Below are 20,832 nucleotides of genomic sequence, written 5' to 3'. Positions count from 1 at the left end.
AATCTAATCACATATTTACACGGATATTAACGTAGAAAAAAAAGATAGAAAAAACAACAACATATGAATATTTACACATTACATAGTATACACAAATATAAAGCGTCGTATATGTAACGTAGTGAAAACAATGCTAAATACACATGCATGAGTAAATGTGTTATTAAAGCTTTGAGTGTTTTTGTGTGGATATAATGAACACTGATGCTTTGGACAAATGAAAATATAACTAAACGAAGTCTTCCATCACTGTGATTTTTCGTAATTTAACATTAAATACAATGAAAGGTGTTTTTTTGAAAGTATTGAGACTCACTGGGACTCTCACAAATTCCGGGAGAGAATTCCACAGGACGCTACCAGAATAGGCTAAGCTTGACTTGAAGAGATCTATCCTTGGAATTGGGACGTTAAACTTTCGGTTTGGTTTGACTTTAAAGTTTGCGACGAAAGTTCGTGGTGCACGGCCGGAAAGTATTTTGTGAAGGAGCACGCCTTCATTTAAGAGAGAGAGAGAGAGAGAGAGAGAGAGAGAGAGAGAGAGAGAGAGAGAGAGAGAGAGAGAGAGAGAGAGAGAGAGAGAGAGAAACAAAGAGAGAGTGAAAGAAAGAAAAAAAATAGAAAGAGATCGAGGGAGGGAGGGAGAGGAAAGAGAGAGAGGGGGATGTTTTCGTTCGATTCAGTTTTCATTGCTTTACGTCGAGCTAACCAACACCCCCCGCGGGTTAGGGGGAAGATATCCCCCGAGGCTCCCCAGCATGTCGTAAGAGGCGACTAACGGATTCTGTTTCTCCTTTTACCCTTGTTAAGTGTTTCTTGTATAGAATATAGTCAATGTTTGTAAAGATTTTAGTCAAGCAGTATGTAAGAAATGTTAAGTTCTTTGTACTGGAAACTTGCATTCTCCCAGTAAGGTAATATATTGTACTACGTTGCAAGCCCCTGGAGCAAATATTTGATTAGTGCTTTTGTGAACAAAAAAAAACAATTGACAAGTTTTCTATCCCATCTCCCCCCTTTCCCCGTCGCGATATAACCTTGAATGGTTGAAAACGACGTTAAACACCAAATAAAGAAAAGCAATATCTAACCAACAATGGGTCTTCTCAGGACTGAAGCGCAACCCACATTGTCTATTACTTCCTTGGATGTGTCTCAACTCCCCTATGATGAATCATGATTACAGGAACATACAATTTAGAAAAACTGGAGCCATAGTAGAATTAATGGCATTTTTGAAACCAGATATTAAAAAAAAAACAGAATAAAAAGAATGAAAAGTAATTTATTTGAAATCAAATAAGCATACAATATAGAATTAGGCAAAAATAGCCTAACTCTGCTACAATTAAATTTTGCAATACTGCTACCTGAGAGAGAGAGAGAGAGAGAAAGGAGAAAACGAGATAGAGAGAGAGTGAGATAAAGAGAGAGAGAGATAGAGAGAGAGAGAGGGAGAGAGAGAGAGAGACATAGAGAGAGACAGAGAGAGAGAGAAAGAGAGAGACAGAGATAGACAGAGAGAGACACACACACAGAGACAGACAGAGAGAGACAGAGAGAGAGAGACAGAGAGAGACATAGAGAGATAGACATAGAGAGATGATGATGATGATGATGATGATGATGATGGAACTTTATTTTTCAAGGATAGAGGTTTAAGGCGACGCCTTTTCTTACAACCGGTCCTTACTTATCATACAAATATCTAATAAATGATAAACAAGTAAAGCAACATGACAAATAAACAAAGTAAACGAACGAACCAGCAAACAATCGACACGTAAGCAAACAAGCAAATAAACATAAACAATAAAATGGCAAAGTAAGCAACATACAAATCGAAAGCGAAACATGCAACATGTTAACACATGTAAAGTGATCGACGGTAAAATTCACACGATACCAACGTTTACACTAATGCTAATAATGATTATATGGTGTAAATGATAATGATGATGATGATGATGATGATGATGATGATGATGATGATGAAGTGATGATGGAAAATCGCAACATAAATTCCACATAATACATATAATAAAGAACATGATTGTGTAATTCATAAAGCTTTGCCAATTGTTGACAGCTACTTGCACGTGTTAAGACTAGTATAGCCATCTAGGTAGACATAAAATGATTATGCAGAGCTTGTTTAAAACTCTTTAGTGAGGTTAATGATCTTATTACAGACGGAATGGAGTTCCACACCATAGCGCCAGAGAAGGCTTGACTAGTTTTGAACAAATCAATCCTGGGTATTGGTGGTAGAAAATTGATAGACCCGTACCTTTCGGTGACTCTGAGAAATAGGTCCTGAATATAGATGGGCACTTCGCCATGATATACTTTATACATCATTACAGTCTTATTAAACTGTAACTGTTTAACTAGCGGCAGGTAGTTTAGATTCTTTAACTTCAAATCAGCTGATAATTGTGGACCATTTAACATGATTTTAGCTGCCCGACGATGTAGAGAGTTTAATTTTTTCATGTGAATATCAGAGACGCCATCCCAAAGAGTTGATGCGTAATTAATATGGGATATTGGACCCGCATCAGAACATTGTTAATTGCGTCTTTTAATGCAAGTTTTGACGATGGAAAATTGTCCTCCACGCAGCGCAAAGCTGTCATTACCCTTATACACAAGGGAAAGGATTTGCCTAAAAATGAATTAAAGAACTGGAGACCCATCTCCCTTACAAACAGCGATTATAAAGTGATAGTCAAGTGTTTGGCAAAAAGGTTATGAAGCGTTATTGGTGATATTGTTCAGAAAGATCAAGTCGGTTACATTAAAGGCAGAAAAGTATCTACAATATTAAGGCTAATTGATGATGTAATCGAACAGTCACACGAGTTAAATCAACCTGGTCTGTTGGTCGCAATTGACTGTGTTCAAGCGTACGATAGTATTTCAAAAGAGTTTATTATTAAAGCCTTTCAAAAATTCGGGTTTGGGCCAGAATTTGTTCAATGGGTGACTGTGTTAATGAACGACACGGTTAGCTCAGTGCAGTATTGTGGATGGTTGTCTGATTTTTTTGATGTGAAAGCCGGGATTCGTCAAAGGTGCCCGTTTTCATGTTTGGCCTTTGTACTAGCCATTGAATTGTTGGCATCAAAAATAAGACAGTGTAGACGTATTAAAGGAATTTCGTTATGGAATAATGCTGATATTGCAACCGTTATTAAAATTGCTCTGTATGCAGACGATATCACCCTTTTTTTAAAGGATGAGATTGATATGTATTATGCACTTGAAATAATGAATGACTTTTCTAGCTTTTCAGGCTTAAGGATACATAAGAGAAAGTCTGAGGCGATGTGGTTGGGTAGTAGGAAACATTGTGATGAAACATTTTATAATTTTGTTTGGAAGAAGAAGTTGAAGATTTTGGGTGTATATTTTTGTAATGATAAGAGTGCTTCTTTGGTAGAAGATAACTGGACTGGAAGAATAAGGAATATTAAGCGATTGATTTGTGCATGGGAGAAGCGAAATTTGAGCATTGTAGGGAAAATATGTATTGTGAAAACGTTTTTAATTTCACAATTTGTGTATATTATGCAAGCGTTTGTATTACCTGACTGTGTTTTGAATGAAGTCAATACCTTATTGTTTAGATTTTTGTGGCGAAAAAGAGATTGTAATCGGAAGGCCTTTGAAAAGGTGAAAAGAAGCGTTGTATGTTTTGAAATTGAAAAAGGTGGTTTAAAAATGATCGATATTAGGCAAATGCAAATCTCTTTTTTATTACAATGGGTTTCACAACTTACTACATCAAATGAAAATGATAATTGGAGTTTCACTCCAAAGATGATGTATTTGCGTTTTGGAAAACATTTTGAATGTTTCTTATCGAATGTAAACAGTGCAAGATTTAAAGGGTTAGACCTAGTGAAATCACACTTTTGGAAAGCAGTATTAAAATATTGGCTGGATAATAACCACTACGATCGTGGGACAATCGGGCCGATTTTACTATGGAATAATGCATGCATAACGTATAGTGGCAAAGTTTTATTTTTTGAGAGTTGGATACAACGAGGTGTATTGGTATTAACTGACATTGTACGTTCGGGAAATATATTATCATATCAAGATATATGTGATTTGATTGGATATTCGCCAAACCGAATTCTTGAATATAATGTTGTAAAAGCTGCTGTGTCATTATTTATGAGGAAAAATGCTGTAAATATGACTGATGATGTTTGTATTACCTTACCACTGTTTAACGGCAAAAATGTGTTAAGTGCCAGCGAATACAGGAAAGAGATTATTAATATGAAAACAGATGTACCGTGTTCCGGAGGATTTTGGAAGAGAAAGTTTAATGTAGAAATTGATGAACGATCCTGGATAGTTGCCTATCAGTCAACACAAGAGACTAGATTAAGAGTTTTACACTGGAAAATTATGCACAACATTTATCCGACCAACATTCTCCTGTGTAAAATGAAAGTAACGGAAACTAATAAATGTAATTACTGCTGTGATGTAACTGATTTCATTGAACACTTCTTTTTTGAATGCCCGGTTGTATACAAATTCTGGAAGTTTATTGAAGAATTTATTTTTCGTACTTTAGAAATTAAGATTATTTTGAATGTTAGTGATGTTTTATTTGGTATGCATTTTGTAATGGTGAGAAAGGCAACTATGTATAAATTGAACCACATTATCTTAATCGGAAAGATGTGCGTTAGTATATATAAAAAAACAAATTCGTTTTTACCGTTGGAAAGTATTTTTAATAGGCAGTTACAGATAAGAAGCATTTTTGTGTGAGTGTTCGAAGAACAAAACGTTGAAAAAGTTAGCTTGCTGTTCTCGATAAGTTGTATTTAATTCATTGTATGAGATATTGTTAATTGTTGTTATTTATGTGAATAAAATTGTTTGAAAAAAAAAATATATGGGATAAGATGTGGGCATGATAAAATAGTTTTAGTGTTGCGATATCGACATATTGCTTTTACTTTGATAGCAGAAACAAATTCTTGGATACTTTTTGACAAATATAATGTACATGAGATTGCCATTTTAATTCTTGATCGACTATCACACCCAAAACACGATGTTCCGTTACCTGCTGAACAGGTTGTGATTCCAGAGAAAGATTTAACTTAAGAGGTCGTGACTGGTGTTTTTGTCTTGTTGTAATAATCATGCTTTTTGTCTTTCCTGGGTGCACTATCATACAATTCTGGTTACACCAACTGTTGACTTCATTCAGACCAGACTGCAAGGAAATTTCAATTTCTTGAACAGTCCTACAGCTTGTGTGAAGCGTCGAATCATCAGCAAAAAATTCCGTTTTAACTTTGGAATTATATATATATGAAGGGGGAGGTCATTAATGAATACACAACACAAGATAGGCCCTAAAACTGACCCCTGGGGGACTCCACTCTTTAAACATCCTTTGGGAGATGTTTTACTGTTTATAGAAACATACTGTGTTCTGTTGACAAGATATGATTTAAAGAATGAACACGTTGCGGGATTGTTCACGTACAATGCGAGTTTATGTAAAAGTAATGTGTGATCTACAAGATCAAAAGCTTTCTTAAAATCAAGAAATACAGCCCCTGATATGTCCGAACGATTAATTGCCGATAGCCAGTTATCACATAGTGATGAAAGAGCTGTACTACAGGAATGTTTCGGACGAAACCCAGATTGAAAGTTGTGAAATAATTTGTACCTTTCCATGTAGTTCAGAAGATTCTTCTGGATGTGCTTCTCTAAAGGCTTTGATAAAATAGGAAGCAATGAAATTGGCCTGAAGTTATTAGGGTCAGACACATCTTTATTTTTAGGAAGTGGAACGACCTTTGCCGTTTTAAATGCATCAGGAAAAATATTTTGTTCAATGCAAAGATTATACACATACGTTAGGGATTCCACTATGTACGGTAGGGCTAATTTAAGCAACGACGGGGGTATTTTGTCAGGCCCCATGGATTTATCATTCTGAAGGTTTTCTATAAATTGTCCAACTTCATGTACGGCAATAGTTGGGATAGAGAATGAATCTTGTGATTTTAATTGATGACTACAACATTATTTTAGTCTAAACAACAGGGTGTCCCCACCCTCGACTTCTTCATTTACATTTTTAGATTGTTTCAATCGATCAGCCAAACACAGAAAGTGCTCATTGAATTTGTCAGGAGAAATGGCGCTATTTAATCTGCTATTTCTTCTCTGGGATTTACCTAACACTTCATTTATGGCTTGCCAAAGCGTGGCAACATCTTTTTTGTCTTCAACCAATTTATGAAAATGATTACTTTTTGCCTGGCGTACTAACTCGGTAACTCTATTGCGTTGTGCTTTAAATTCTGATTTCCTTTGATTTTCCTTAAAAAAATCACGTAGTGTCATAGCTTCTACAATCTCAGGAGTAAGCCATGGTGGTAATGTAGGGGATTTTACTCGGTGTTGCCTCAGAGGGGCATGTTTGTCAACAATCGGGTAGAGTATACGTGAGAAACAATTAAGCGCCTCCTCAGCCTCAGTACAATTAAACACATCATGGAATTAAGTCCATGAAAAACTTAGACTCGTGAAATCTTTTAAAGCTCCGATATTCGATGGTTGTGTGTCCTTTTTTATGACATTTTGGGATTATATAGTTCCATGAGCAGCAAGTCACGTAATGATCACTAATGCCAGAATTAACCACATTAACATTCGAAACCATTGTTTTGTTATCCGTGTATATATGGTCAATTAATGTCGCTGTTGATGCAGTTATTCTTGTTGACGTTTCAACTAGTTGTTGAAGGCCAAAGAGGGACAAAGTTGTGCACCAAGCTGTCTGTGGTTTATGCAAATCGATATTGAAGTCGCCTAATATTAATATAGGCTTATTTTGGCTCTTGATACTGTCCATTAGGTTGATAAAATCATCTGTCCAGTTTGACAATGCAGCAGGGTTTCTATACAGGAAACCCACGAGCCGAGGGGTAGACTTATTAATTTTGATTTCAAGCCACAGGCACTCAACATTCTCAGCTTCCAAATCAGGTCTACGATGAGTGTAATTAACTAACGATTCGTGTACATAGGCGGCGAGGCCAGTTTGCTGCGGTCTCACACTGTCACGCCTGAATATAGAGTAATGGGGTACATTCAGAAAGTCATCAGAAACATTCGAATCAAGTCTCGTCTCGCTTATGCCTAATATATGCAACGGTTGTTTGCCCTGATTCAACAGTACACATATGTCCGCGGTTTTGTTACGCAAGTGATACACATTCAAGTGAGCAAGGCGGAGATCAGATAACGCACTTTCCTTGGGCATACTTATTGCCTACAAAAGTCTGTTACCAAAACAATGTTGAACCTGCAGAGTGTTCTTTGCAAATCAAGATCAGCGTAGTCAGCAATATCTACTGTTAAAAAAGATAAGCGTATTCAGCAATATCTACTGTCAAAAAAATAAGTCCTTGTTGCAAGAAGGCGCAGAAGATATGCCTTGTCACTCAAAGCTATAGAGCTTTACGCCCGTTCACTCATACTCTTTTAGTCTCAAGAGGAGAGTCCGTATCGTGAATCACTTCAAGTCAGTCAGTTTTCGATTTGAGGAAAGTCTGTATATATCTAGTCACTTCAAAACAGTTTTGAGAGAGACAGAGAGAGACAGAGAGAGAGAGACACAGAACAACAACAAGAACAACAAGAACAAGATTTTATTCCTTTAAGGCCTTAGCCCCTTTCGGAAGGGGGCTGGTTACACAAAAGTAAAGCGTGTGTGCAGCAGCAATCCACACACGCGTCGTTTCAAGTGAACAGAAGAAAAGACAATGTATAATCACAAAATACTAATGCTTAAACAGCATTTTCTAAACATTTAAATGAAAAATACAAGAAATTAGCTACATTGCAAAGTATAGTTTCATTTTTCACAGACAACAACAGTACAAGTTTGAAGTTCGAAGGACATCTACAAAATGTTGCTGGAATAAATTGACGTCTTAGATTTTCCAGTGCAGGGCAGCATAAAACAAAATGCAATTCATCTTCAGTACTAGATTGACACAAACGACAGACCAAATTATTTTCACTTACAGCTTTATACCTTTCTGTATGTAAAGCAAGTCTGGAAATACCCAATCTAAATTTAACCAAAACATTTAAAATGTGTCTGTTTACTGGAATTGACAAGTATGTTTCTACAAGGTACGGTACAATGCAAACCGGTCGCTAGTCTGAATATGGTTATCCCACTCTTGCCACCGGCAGTCAATAATGCGTTGCTTAAAACATGCCAAAAACGAATTGATACAGGCTACACCTTGGTTATTCCATACATACTGAAAACCATATCGACACAGGCACAACCGTACCTGTGATGCCCAAGTAGATTTACCTCTGCTATCTAGAGTAAACAACATCTTATATGCTTTACGAGGTAATCTACTGTCATCCATTCTTGTCAGTTTCAGCCAGTATCTTATGCAACGTACATATGAATTTAAGTAAATGGGATAACGTCCAAATTCACCATATACAAGATCATTAGGAGTGCGCCTGTCAACACCTAAAACACGTTTTAAAGCAAACAAATGCACCTTTTCTACTGTTGCTGCCTGCATCAGACCCCATACCTCAGCACCATACTGAACAATAGGTTGAACTTGTGAGTCAAAAAGCTTGATAAAAACATCCAAAGACAATCTATCGAATTTATACAAATTACTCATAATACACAGTACTGCACGTTTTGCTCTGGCAACTAGATCTTGACAAGCAAAATTAAAGCTTAATTTGGTAGAAAAATAAATACCTAAATACTTGTATGCATTTACTACCTCCATTCTTTGCCCACCAAAATACCAAACTTCACGAGCAGCTAGATATTCACCTTTACGAAAAACCACGATGTTACTTTTCCCCATGTTTACTTTAAGCTCAAGGCGCTGTGAAGCAGAATATAGACTATGTAGTTGTGACTGCAGACCAACAACAGTTTCAGACAGCAAAGTAATATCATTGGCAAACAGTAGAATGAACAATTCAACAATGTCAGGGTTTAAAGTAATACCATGCCTACCACTATCAATGATTTCCAATGCCAGCTCATTTATAAATAGAGCGAATAGAATTGGACTGCACACGTCTCCTTGCTTCACACCTTTTGTACAATTAATGAAATCTGTTAGTTGAGCACCACATCGTATTTTAGCCTTGACCACTGCATACATACTTTTGATACATCTATACAACTTTCTCTTTATACCATTTTTAATCAAAATTGGCCAGAGCAGTCTGCGTGAGATACTGTCAAAACATTTCTCAAAATCAATGAAAGCTACATAAAGTTTGCGATTATTAGAAAATTGTTTCTGTACAGCAGCAAGCAGAGTGAAGATGTGGTCAACAGTGGAATAATTTTGCTTGAAACCAGCCTGACATTCACCTGTAATATTATGTAATTCAGTCCACTCTTTAAGTCTATTATTAACAACAGTACCATACAATTTACTACATATATCACACAATGAAATTCCCCTATAGTTGTTAGTATCATTTCTATCTCCTTTCTTAAATAACGGTACAATAACTGAATCGCACCAGTTCTGTGCATAGATTCCCTCATCAAACAAAGCGTTAAACAGTTTCACTAAAAACAACACCACATCTTCGCTAGCTGCTTTAAAAAATTCCCCCAATTAAACCATCAGGTCCTGCAGCTTTACCCGATCTCAGTTTTCTGATAGCAATCAACACTTCTTCTTTGGTAATGGGTCTATCCAGCATTTCTTCATATTCATTATTCACGTCATTAACATCAGCATGCTCAGAGAGAGAGACACAGAGAGAGAGACAGAGAGAGATAGAGAGAGACAGAGAGAGAGAGACAGAGAGACAGACAGAGAGATAGGGAGAGACAGAGATACACAGAGAGACAGATAGAGAGAGATAGAGAGAGAGAGAGACACACACAGAGCGACAGACAGAGAGAGATAGAGAGACAGAGAGAGAGAGAGAGAGAGAGAGAGAGAGAGAGAGAGAGAGAGAGAGAGAGAGAGAGAGAGAGAGAGAGAGAGAGAGAGAGAGAGAGAGGGACACACAACACCTCCGTGTGCACGCATGCGCACGACAAAGAACCCAAAGTCACAGCGAATGGCTTCAAAACACAAATACACGCATGTAAGAAAAAAAAACACATCCAAAAAATGGGTAGCGCCGTACTGTATGGCAGCTCGCTTTCGAATATAAAAATCTTATCCTTATTCTTCCAAAAATATCCCACACTGATCTTTGTACTAGGGTGTTTTTAGTAAAACTAAGCCGCTATTAGCGCCCTAGAACAGCAGTAGAGTCATTTGGTCATAGAGATTACCTCTGTACCGAAGTCTTGTAACTGGGTCTGGAGAATGGATAACCAGTTGTTCGTCACACGTTCTATTCTCCATCTCATCAGACACTGCACTTCTCCCTGCCTCGTGCTGATCTTACACGCTGCCTCGCCTTTCTTGTTTCTCTGCAGACAAGCAACATTTCACCTCCAGCAACTGTCACTCAGCAAAACATGACTGCGACAAGTGTCGCACCCGATTACAACATTAATACCGGTGTCATTTCACTCAAACTGAATTCCCCTGTCTGGCACAACTCTTGGATTAACGACTTTCACAGGGATCACGTGACTTCCACTCAAATAAGGGTACCCCAATCGACTTGATGAAAACGAAAAGAACCTATTGAAAATCGACGAAAAAAATGATATGCACAACTTGGTAACTTTGACACACGTTAAAATTGCCGCGAAACCTCCCGTTTTTGACCCCTCATGCAATCGACACCTGCATCAGTAGGAATAGCATAGCACATGGAATACGCAATCCAGCTAAACAAAACAACATGTTCTGGGAAGATAATTGATTTTACTTTCTCCTCGTTAGTAATATGCTAAGTGGTGTATATAATTTTATTTAGTCGCTTTTAAACTATTCCTTGGCCTTCCGTTTTTGTCACGCCGATTTTAGGAGTAATCTAATTTGAGCGGTGGTCACGTGATTCCTGTTTATATATCTTAAATCCAAAAGGGGTGCCAAATAGTAAAGTGGACGGCCCTAAATGGCATTGACAGCTAGAATGAAATGACACAAAAGTTAAAGCTTGAATTAGTTTGTGTGCTCAGTGTCTGCCTTACACTGGGCGATAGGGAGTGGGGCGGCGTAATCTATCCATCGTGATCGTGAGTGTGTGTTTGTGTGCTCAGTTTATATCGTCTGCCATACACTGGGCGATAGGGGGTGGGGCGGCGTAATCTATCTATCGTGATCGTGAGTGAGTGTGTGTGTGTGTGTGTGTGTGTGTGTGTGTGTGTGTGTGTGTGTGTGTGTGTATGTATGTGTGTGTGTGTGTGTGCGTGTGTGCGTGTGTGTGTGTGTGTGATGCGCGCGCGCTCGAGCGTGTGTTTGTGTATATATGTGTGAGTCTGTGTGCGCGTACGTGCATGTGTGTGAATGTGTGTAGACATGGCTTCAGTGACAATGTTATCTGGGTATCCACGATTTTTCATGAAAGACACCATCCTTTGTGCTTGTTGGTCAAACTCTTCTTCTGTACTGCACAGTCTGCGTAGTCTCAAGAATTGCGAGTATGGTATACTGACTCAAGGAGCCTTGAGACGACCGTTCACTACAAGGCAACTGATTCCCACTCCTACCTTACGTTCACATCAAGCCACCCCAGAGCTACCAGAGAGAGTATACCATACTCTACAACCAGTCCCTGTGAATGTGACAGTATGCTAGATAGACTTGAGTGCTGTAAAATTTGACTGTGAGGACTATGGGTGATGTGAAGTGTGATGTGAGGACTATGGGTGATGTGAACTGTGACTGCGGAAGGACAATGAGTGCTGTGACTTGGAGGACTATGGGTGATGTGTAGTAGGTGTGAGCGATGGCAGAGTAGAGGACGTGTGATTGGCGGGGGGGGGGGGGGTAAGAGTGAAATGTTGACGTCTGTTTACTTTGTATGATGGGGGGGGGGGGGGGGGGTTATGATGTAATGTAATGTATGATGATGTACTATGTGTTGATTGCGTATGTATGGGGGTTATGATGTGATGTATATGTATGATGATGTATTCTGTGTCGATTGTGAATGTATGGTGGGGTGGGGGGGTATGATGTAATTTAATGTACGATGATATATTTGGTGTTTGATAGTGTATGATTGTTTGTTAGTTGTAGATTATAGTACGATGTTTGATGTTGTAATGTTTGTGCGTGTGTTATAATGCAATATGTTATGATGTAATGTGTGATGATGTATTCGGTGTTTGATAGTGGATGTATGCTTGTTAGTTGTAGATCTAGTACGATGTTTGAGGCTGTAATGTTTGTGCGGGTGTCATATGTAGCCGTACGAGGGTTCCAGTGTGTGAGTTGTGCATGGCCGGGCGCTATAGTGCTGCATGAATGAGTAAGTGCATGTGGAGTTGTATGGCTGGGTGAATTGTGGGTTGCGTACGTCCGAGGGGCACATGTAGCCTGTGTGTCTGAAGTAGTGGGTATGTGTGCGTAAGGGTGTGTTGATATTGAACTTCAGTTGTTGCTTTGTAAATGTCTATGTATCAGTGTATTATGTCTTGCCACACATGCCAAATTTCCTTGTATTGATGAGGACAATAAAATTTCTTGTATCTTGTATCTTGTACTCGCAATTCTTGAGACTACGCAGACTGTGCAGTACAGAAGAAGAGTTTGACCAACAAGCACAAAGGATGGTGTCTTTCATGAAAAATCGTGGATACCCAGATAACATTGTCACTGAAGCCATGTCTAGAGCTAAACACGTTCCTCGACGCAAAGCCCTAGAAACCACAGCAAAAGACCAGTCCCAGGACAGAACCATCTTGACACTGGTGTACCATCCACACAACATTATTGTCAAAAACATTCTGTTGGATAACTTTGCAATCCTGCAGAGAGACTCCAAACTGAAAGATGTCTTTGCTAAACCCCCACTGGTAGCGTATCTGAAAGACACCAGTCTCCGTGACCAGTTGGTTCATTCCAGCTTCCAACCTTCCAGTGGACAAACACCTGGAAACAGATGCTGTTTGAAGCCCAAATGCAAAGCTTGTCCCTTCCTCAACACCACCACCACCACATTCAACGGACCAAGTGGTAACTCATTCACGATCAGATCAAGCTTTACCTGTCAGTCCACCAACGTGGTGTACATCATCACATGCAGTCAGTGCAACAAAATGTACGTTGGTGAAACCTACTGTACACTGGCTGAAAAACTGGAGGAACATGTGAGAGCGGTTAGGTGCAAAACGGACACCCCAGTGGGAAACCATTTCAACAGTAACTTTCATCATCTGCAGCACATGTCCATCGCTGCTGTGTGGCAGAACCACACCGATGTTGTGCATCGCAAATTTCTGGAGACAAACTTGATCATGAGGTTAGGAACAACAAAGCCTCTTGGTCTCAACATCAGAGAGTAGTGACAACACTCGTCAAAGACATCCCAGGAGGGAGAGAGAGAGAGAGAGAGAGAGAGAGAGAGAGAGAGAGAGAGAGAGAGAGAGAGAGAGAGAGAGAGAGAGAGAGAGAGAGAGAGAGAGAGACGCAGACGCAGATAGTTTATTCAATAGGCCATAGCCCCTTATGAAGGGGTGTGAACAAACGGTTCACATTGCATATAAATTAAACTCAACAGGTGCACACAAAAAAGGTACAAAATAATAATCGCACAACACATACATTACATGGCATTTAACTAGGAGGTTACAACATCTCTTAATTTAAAGGCTTTATACAAATACAGGGATACATTTCGGACAACAGTTTCTTGAGGTGATGCTAAAAGCAAGCTGAGTCGGAAAATGCTTGGGTTCTTATAATATTTAAATGGGATCAAATTTTCTCTTAATTTGTTATAGTATGGACAACACAAAACAAAATGGACTTCATCTTCTTGGTTTTGTTTACAAAGAGGACACATCAAATCATCGGCATTATGTTTTCTATATCGGTAAGCATGCACTGCAATTTCTGAAATGCCGAATCGAAACCTGGTCATAATAAACTTTAAATGCCCATCCTATCTGGCCGTGCTCTATCGCACTTCATTGCGCGACTGCGTAGACATTTCGCTTGAACGGTTTGATTTTCTTTCGTTTGAACTGTGCAAGACTAAAATCCGTCATTGCAATCAAGACCTCACATTTCTTTGTGTATACCGCCCTCCCCCCAATAAAAAGAACAAACTATCTACTCCGCAGTTTTTGGCTGAGTTCACAGAGCTTTTAGACGAATACGCCAATTTGCACTGTAATCTTGTAGTTGTCGGAGACATCAACCTTCATTATGATTCACAGTCGGACTTGAACGCTAACACGCTGAAAACACTGCTCCCCACTCTCAACTTGTCCCAGCTGGTAGACAGGCCGACGCATCGTCGTGGACACACCCTTGACTGGGTGGTGGTCGGCGGGGACGTCGGCGTCTCAGACCTGATTGTGCAGGACATGCTGATCTCCGACCACTTCGTCATTTCTTTCAGCTTCGACCTTCAGAAGCCAGGCCCTGCCAGACGAGTCGTCACCTCGCGCAACATGAAGCGGATCGACATGGCAGCACTGAAGGATGACGTCAGAGCACTCCAGTTAGACAGACATGACCTCGTGTCCAGCTACAACAGCGACCTGCGCCGGATTCTGGACAAGCACGCCCCTCTCACCACACGCACAGTCACCGACAGACCCTCGGCACCTTGGCTTACGCCGGAGGTCTCCACAGCCAAGCAAGATCGGCGTCGTGCTGAGAGAGAGTGGAGGAAATCGGCTCTCACGGTCCACAGGCAAATCTTTACTTTTCACCGAGAGGCCGTCAAAGAGATGGTGGATAAGAACAGACACCAGTTTATTTCTCAGAAAATCGAGAACAGCACCTCCAGCAAAGAACTCTTTCTGATCACAGGGCAGCTCCTCGGTAAAGTTCAAAATAAAAAGCTACCAAACTCCGTCCCTCTTGATGACCTTCCAGATAAGTTTGGGGACTTTTTTGCCGAAAAAATCGAGAAGATCCGAGTCGAGCTTGATGCTGCTCCTGGGCATCCAGAGCATGCGCCATTTCACGGCGCCCACCTCACCGATTTTTCTCCTGTCACTAAAGAACAAGTGAAGAAGATCATTGAAAAAGCTCCACCCAAATCCTGTATTCTCGACCCAATTCCTTCAGAGCTATTAAATGAGTGTCTAGAGGAATTACTCCCTGTCATTACTGACATCATAAATCAATCCCTCACATCCGGTCAAGTACCCCCTTCTTTTAAGCATGCAGTAGTCACTCCCTTCCTGAAAAAAGCTAACCTTGACATCAACACTTTCAAGAACTACCGCCCTGTCTCCAATTTGCCTTTTGTTTCGAAAGTCCTTGAAAAAGTTGTTTTGGCCCAATTGTCAGAGCATCTCGCTAAGACAGGTATGGTTGAACCATTACAGTCCGCCTACCGCGCAGATCACAGCACTGAAACAGCCCTACTTAAGGTAGCGAATGATCTTCTCACTGCTTGTGACAGCGGCTCTGTTTCGCTTCTGGCCCTGTTGGACCTATCCGCAGCGTTCGACACCCTTGACCACGATATACTGCTGGCAAGGTTGAACACCACATTCGGCATAACAGGCACGGCTCTGGGGTGGTTCTGCTCCTACCTGACTGGACGCACTCAGGCTGTTGTGATCCAGAATAAGCACTCCGAGGACACCATATTAAAGTATGGTGTCCCACAAGGATCTGTGTTAGGCCCAGTGTTATTCACTATGTACATGCAGCCGTTAAGCAAAGTCATAAAGCACCACAATGTCCTGTACCACATGTTCGCAGACGACACTCAACTACAAAAATCCGCACACACCAAACAGTTTACAGAGTTAGTGCAGTCAATAGAATCATGCAGCGATTCCATCAAACAGTGGATGACAGTCAACAAGCTCAAGATGAATGATGATAAGACAGAGATCATGCCAGTTGGCAAACAATCAAAGTTAAAGCTTCTTTCAGAAACATCCAGTCTTACCCTTTCTGATACCACAGTCACATTCAGCACCAAAGTAAAAAACCTGGGTGTCCACCTTGACAGTAACCTGTCAATGGACGCCCACATCAACTCACTCTGCAGAACCGCCTTTCTTGAAATGCGGAGGATTAGCCAAATCAGACACCTTCTTTCCCTCGACGCAACCAAGACACTGGTTTCGGCTTTTATTTTGTCGAGACTGGATTACTGCAACTCGCTCCTAGCCGGCCTCCCAGACGCCAAGCTAGACCGCCTACAGCGCATCATGAACAATGCAGCACGTCTTGTGCTGCGCAAGCGCAAGCGCGACCATGTCACCCCTCTCCTCATGACCCTTCACTGGCTACCAATCAAAGCACGCATTACATATAAAATAGCTACCCTGTGTTACCGTAGCCTTCAAGACTCTGCCCCTTCTTACCTGTCTTCGCTCTTAAAGCCACACGTCCCCACACGCAACCTCAGATCCGCTGACGCAGGGCACCTTGTTGTCCCACGCGTCAAACTGAACGCTTTCGGCAAGCGCGCCTTTACCTACACAGCTCCCTCTATTTGGAACTCTCTGCCCATGTCTGTCCGCCTTTCTACCTCTCTCCCTTCCTTCAAGTCCTCTCTAAAAACACACCTCTTCCGGGAATACTTCAACCCCTAGCCTGTGCGAGTGATTCGATGTTGTCCGTGTGTGTGTTTGTGTGTGTGTGCGAGTGAGCGACACGAGTATATGCGAGTAATTGGTTGTGTGCACTGTTCAGTATTTGCCACATTAAGGAGAGGGGTCGCTTGCCATTGTAGCGCGCTGTGGGCCGGCTGGGGGCGGGTTGCTTGCGAGGGCTGTATTTTGTACATTGATTATTTGATACATGTATAATTATTAAATGCGTCTCCAGGAATATGTTTAGTTTAAATCTTGTGTCGATACTATTTAATTCTGCCTCGCTATTAGCCATTGAGTAAAACTGTTTTATCACCATTGCTTTATTGTTGTTAATTCGTCTCCAGAAATATGTTTTGTTTTAATCTTGTGTCGATACTATTTAACTCTGCCTCGTTATTAGCCATTGAGTATAACTGTTTTATCACCATTGTTTTATTGTTGTTCTTTGGCCATTTACGTTGAATGACTTGTTATACATTGACATTGATAGTTTTATTCTTCTTCTTCTTCGTCGTTCGCTAGATAGTTTTATTATAAGAACCTTTTTTTTTAATTCCTATTAACTCGATGTTCTTTAACTATGTTTGTAAATTGTTAGAGGATCTTTTAGTAGAAGTGTTTAACTGTCGAAGCTGCTTTTACCTAAGAGACCGACTGTATATTGTGCTGTTGTACTTGTCAGACTTGATTGTACCAAGTCCTTCACATGTTGTAATGCGCTTAGAGCCAAATATTTTTGTTTTTTGTAAGGGATAGGCGCAATATAAATACACTTTATTATTATTATTCGACAAAAGATAGGGTTTAATGTCATATACAGTACAAAATGTCCGGTAAACAGCAAATCTATCACTATTTTGTATATGATAATCCCACTCTTGCCATCTGCAATCGACCAACCTTTCCCTAAAAACACGCAAAAAATATTTTTCATTAACAACGCCCTGATTCCACCACACAAAACCAAAACCGTACTCATACAATTTACAACGGACACCTGAGGCCCAGTTCGTTTTACCACTTTCATCCATTGTATACAACATTTCATAGGATTTACGAGGAAGTCTGTGCGCCTCCATCTTTAACAATTTCAACCAGTAGCTAATGCATCTTAAAATAGAATTCAAATATATCGGATATCTGTTTGTCTCGCCATATACAAGATCATTAGGTGTTCGCATTCGAACTCCTAAGAACTTCTTCAGTGCAAATAAATGGACTTTTTCACACTGCAGAGCAGCCTTATCCAGTCCCCATATCTCAGCACCATACTGTACTATTGGTTGTACTTGGGAATCAAACAACTTCAAAAAAACATTCAAACTATTATTATTAAGCACAGATAATCTTTGTATAATACACATCAGAGCATTTTTGGCCCGGCTTGAGAGATCGCAACAGGCAGCAGTAAAACTAAGTCGAGTTGAAAACAATATTCCTAAATACTTATACACGTTTACAACAGGTAATATATCACCCCCATATGTCCATCTTTCCCTTGCACTCAAATATCCACCCTTCCTAAACACAATAATGTTACTTTTACTCATGTTTACCTTTAAATGAAGAGAAGACACTGTCCTGCGTAAATTATTCAACTGAGTCTGTAGACCCACAACTGTCTCTGATAACAACAATAAATCATCAGCAAGCAAAAGAATAAACAATTCCAAATAATCATCAGTAAATGTGGCACCATGTCTTCCATTCTCAATTATCTCAAGTGCTAACTCATTAATAAAGAGAGAAAATAAAACTGGGCTACATACATCGCCCTGTTTAACACCAAATGTACAATTAATATAATCCGTAAACTTTGCTCCACATCTCACTTTTATTTTTACATTATCATACATACTCTTCACACACCTAAAGAGTTTCCCTTTTATTCCGTTTTTGAACAGAATTGGCCAGAGCAAAGCTCTATTGATGGAATCAAACGCTTTCTCAAAATCTATAAAGGCAACATACAGCTTACGATTCAAAGAAAATTGTTTCTGTACAAAGGCCAAAAGTGTAAACATATGATCAATAGTGGAATAATTCTTCTTAAAACCAGCTTGATATTCCCCCGTACTGTTATTACATTCAATCCATTCTTGCAACCTGTTATTAATCACAGTACTATAGACCTTGCTACTAACATTACACAGCGAAATTCCACGATAATTATTTGGATCATTCACATCGCCTTTCTTAAACAAAGGGATAACAATGGACTCTGTCCAGCTTTCTGGAAATACACCCTTGGAAAACAAAAAATTAAACAAGTGTACCAAAAAGTCAATCCCTGGAGAAAAAACATTTTTCAACAGTTCTCCTATTATTCCATCAGGCCCAGCAGACTTTTGAGGTTTTAACTTTCTCATTGCAATCAAAACTTCTTCTTTTGAAATAGGACGATTCAAAATACCTTCATCGTCTTCATATTCTATTTCTTCAGCCTCAATTACATGTTGGTATCACACCCCCCCCCCCCCCTCACCACCCTTCCTCTTTTGAATTGCAAACAAGCTATGATAACAAGGTCTTAATATATATATATATACACAATATAAAGTCTTAATATATATATATATACACAATATAAAAGTTTTTAGTACAAAAATGTACCAATTTTTGCTTTTTTGAAGAAAAAAAAATATATACATGTATTATATATGGTTTAAATTTGTAAAAAAATTGATCTGTTGAGATAAACAGGAAAATGTAACTTGAAACACAATCTGTGCAATCTGGTTTACTTTCAAACATAAAAGTTCAATAACTGAGGCGGGCGGTAGCAGTGCGTGAACAAAGTACGGAAAGATTTCGCGGGCTTTTGCCCAAAGGCCAAAGTAACCGGTGCTTTTTTTGTGTGCCTCCCCCCTTTATTTTTTCGGCGGACACTTTTGCATTTTCGGCGGAACAAAAAAAAAATTCGGCGGAAATCCGCCATTCGGCGGACAATTCCCATGCCTGATTGATGTATTTAAAGTGAAGAAGTATGTTGTTTTTTTGGTTGAGGAAATAATGAGCCTGCATCCTCCCAAATTCTGTTTTTGAAGTGTTTGGTGTGAAAGGGTAGAGACAGTGCAATAGGGCAGAACACGTACATTTAATTCACACGCAAACCACTTCGTGACAGTACAGTAAAGCGTGCTATGAAGCACAGCGCTACCGCTACCGCACCAAACAGGCTCGTCACTTTCACTGCCTTTTGCACTAGCGGCGGACTGCGTTCAATTTCATTCTGTGAGTTCCACAGCTTGACTAAATGTAGTAATTTCGCCTTACCCGACTTGTTTTGTTTTATCACAGTTTGTTACATCACGATCTCTCTGTCATCAGGTACCTGTGCGGCTCTATAATTCCGTGTTATTAAATCGGTTGTGTTTACACTTCACATTTACAGTTTATTTGGTAAGTTCTATTGCAAGAGCACAAATACACATCACCCTTCTACCCACGCCCATAACACCATCAAGAAATACAGCTCATCAAACACACCAGACAGCCCTCCCCCCTCCCACACACCCATACCAATAAGACACACACCGTGAAATAACAAACGTCGTCCACATTGTTTTTAATATTCACCGAGACTCGGCGTGTAAGAGCCAAATGTAGGCGCCCGAACAAACTGATGACAGTGACTCGTTCAGGTAACTTACCTTGAGGGCAGCACGACTGTGGCTGAGACGCACAGTTCTCTGAAGTGTGGTCTGGGTCACATTGAAGAGCTTGAGCACCAAGATGTCAGTCTTCACTAACCTGCAGTACTGCCGTTTCCATATCTATCAGGAAGTACAAAAAAGTGCATTATTTGTATGCACATCTATATATATATATATACGACTTGTGTTTGTCTGTGTGTGTGTGTGTGTGTTCGCGATGCACGGCCAAAGTTCTCGATGGATCTGCTTCAAATTTGGTGGGCATATTCAGGTAAGACCCCGGACACAACCTGGTCGATAAGAATTTTCAACACGTGCTCTCAGCGCGCAGCGCTGAACCGATTTTGGTTCCACCTCAGCTACCCGGGCCCCCATACCGACACACCAAAGCCGCTACACCACATCACAACGCCAAAGTTCTCGGTGGATCTTTTTCAAATTTGG

General features: G+C 40.0%; 1 protein-coding gene across 1 annotated transcript in view; it reads right to left on the bottom strand.

The window, feature by feature from the left end:
* The window catches only part of LOC138974746 (polyketide synthase ThaQ-like), a 201,450-nt gene extending 180,929 nt beyond the window's left edge, over positions 1–20,521 (bottom strand). The window contains exons 1-2 of the mRNA XM_070347473.1: positions 20,386–20,521; positions 10,370–10,510 (exon numbers count right to left, since the gene is read on the bottom strand). Coding sequence (XP_070203574.1) covers positions 10,370–10,447 — 78 coding nt within the window. The 5' untranslated portion in view covers positions 10,448–10,510; positions 20,386–20,521. The remainder of the gene's footprint in view (positions 1–10,369; positions 10,511–20,385) is intronic.
* Positions 20,522–20,832: the final 311 nt, after the last annotated feature.

This window comes from Littorina saxatilis, linkage group LG8 (assembly GCF_037325665.1).
Source record: "Littorina saxatilis isolate snail1 linkage group LG8, US_GU_Lsax_2.0, whole genome shotgun sequence".
NCBI classification, from domain to species: Eukaryota; Metazoa; Mollusca; class Gastropoda; order Littorinimorpha; family Littorinidae; genus Littorina; species Littorina saxatilis.
This window is presented reverse-complemented; position numbering and strand designations above follow the sequence as displayed.